This window comes from Mercenaria mercenaria, chromosome 14 (genome assembly GCF_021730395.1).
Source record: "Mercenaria mercenaria strain notata chromosome 14, MADL_Memer_1, whole genome shotgun sequence".
NCBI classification, from domain to species: Eukaryota; Metazoa; Mollusca; class Bivalvia; order Venerida; family Veneridae; genus Mercenaria; species Mercenaria mercenaria.
In genome coordinates, this window is record NC_069374.1 from 21,768,864 (window position 1) to 21,770,139 (window position 1,276).

Sequence of the window (1,276 nt, forward strand, 5' to 3'; positions counted from 1 at the left end):
ACTAAAAAAGTTATTCTGTGTAGGTAGTAGATATTGAAATGTCAGGAAATAACATATTCATATTATAGGCGCTAGACGTAAAGTAATGACGTCACGCTTTATGTATATAATGCTTTGTGCAAACTATATGTCAATTAACCATCCCTGGTAGATTGAACAGAAATATTTCAAATAATCAAAAAATTTTGGTGGAGTCATATTACGTAACCACAATAGTGTCTCATGTGGAAGCGTGCTGTTTAAGAGAAGTCACTGCGCGAACCGCATTCAGTTGACGCCTTTTACTTGAAATAGTTGATGAATCCACGTTTAAATCTTGAAATCCGAATATCTGCTTTACATCTGATCTAAATCTCGATCCACTGAGAACGTAGACGAAGAAATTTAGAGCTGCATTCATATCGGAGAGAAACATGAACAATTCTGATATTGTCCAAAAGAGGTATGGTGATACGTCTATTCCATCCAGGCTAGGGTAGATCAGATGAAGAAGAACGAATGGTGACATAGTTAGCACAAACACTATGTTTGCTGCGAGCAAAGTCATCGTCACAGACCTGTTGCGACCGTTCTTTGAAGCTTGCTTTTGTATCGAAATACGGAGAAGATGTACAACAATATACACGGAGCCAACAATGATGACGGTTATAGGAATAAAGAAAGAGTTGATAAAATCCATCCATGCTATAATTGTCTCGCCATTATCGACCTTTCTTATCCATATAATACCAAACGTCTTGTCAAACTGAACGCTGACAATGCAAGTAAACTCAACTGTATTCAGAGCAGTTATCACAAAACAAAGTATAAATAGTGTCACACCAGCACGTGCTTTTGTACAGATTTCTCGAATTTGTAACGGCATGGCAATGCTAAGAACCCTCTCTACAGTTATACAGAGAAGTAGCCAAGACGATATCTGAATGTTCGAATACGTTAAGATAGTTTTTGCTGTTGTTAGATATGGACTTATGCCATATAAGCTAATGTTGCATGTCCAATGTAACCAGCGTTCAAATGATACAGATATCGCTAGTGACATGTCCGAAACTGCTAAAGCTGTGAAAAACGTTGAGGTTGAAGAATTGCGATTCTGTTTACGTGACATTACTATTATAATCATAGTATTTCCTGCTATAGACATTAAGACCAAACCGATAATGGCCCAGTTAATAAAATTCCGTATACTTTTATAAGGTTCTGGGAAGTCAATGCTTAAAGTATCATTTTCGTCTGTCGTAAAATTGACAGAAATATTTGAATTTTCATTAGCCAT

At 36.6% G+C, this 1,276-nt stretch overlaps 1 protein-coding gene across 1 annotated transcript; it reads right to left on the reverse strand.

The window, feature by feature from the left end:
• Positions 1-220: 220 nt before the first annotated feature.
• Positions 221-1,276, reverse strand: LOC128548133 (FMRFamide receptor-like). The gene has a single exon (XM_053522535.1). The coding sequence runs from the start codon at positions 1,274-1,276 to the stop codon at positions 221-223; it is 1,056 nt and encodes a 351-aa protein (XP_053378510.1).

Coding starts and splice junctions, on each gene's coding strand:
- LOC128548133 (XM_053522535.1), bottom strand. CDS start 1,276: ATGGCTAATGAAAATTCAAATATTTCTGTCAATTTTACGACAGACGAA.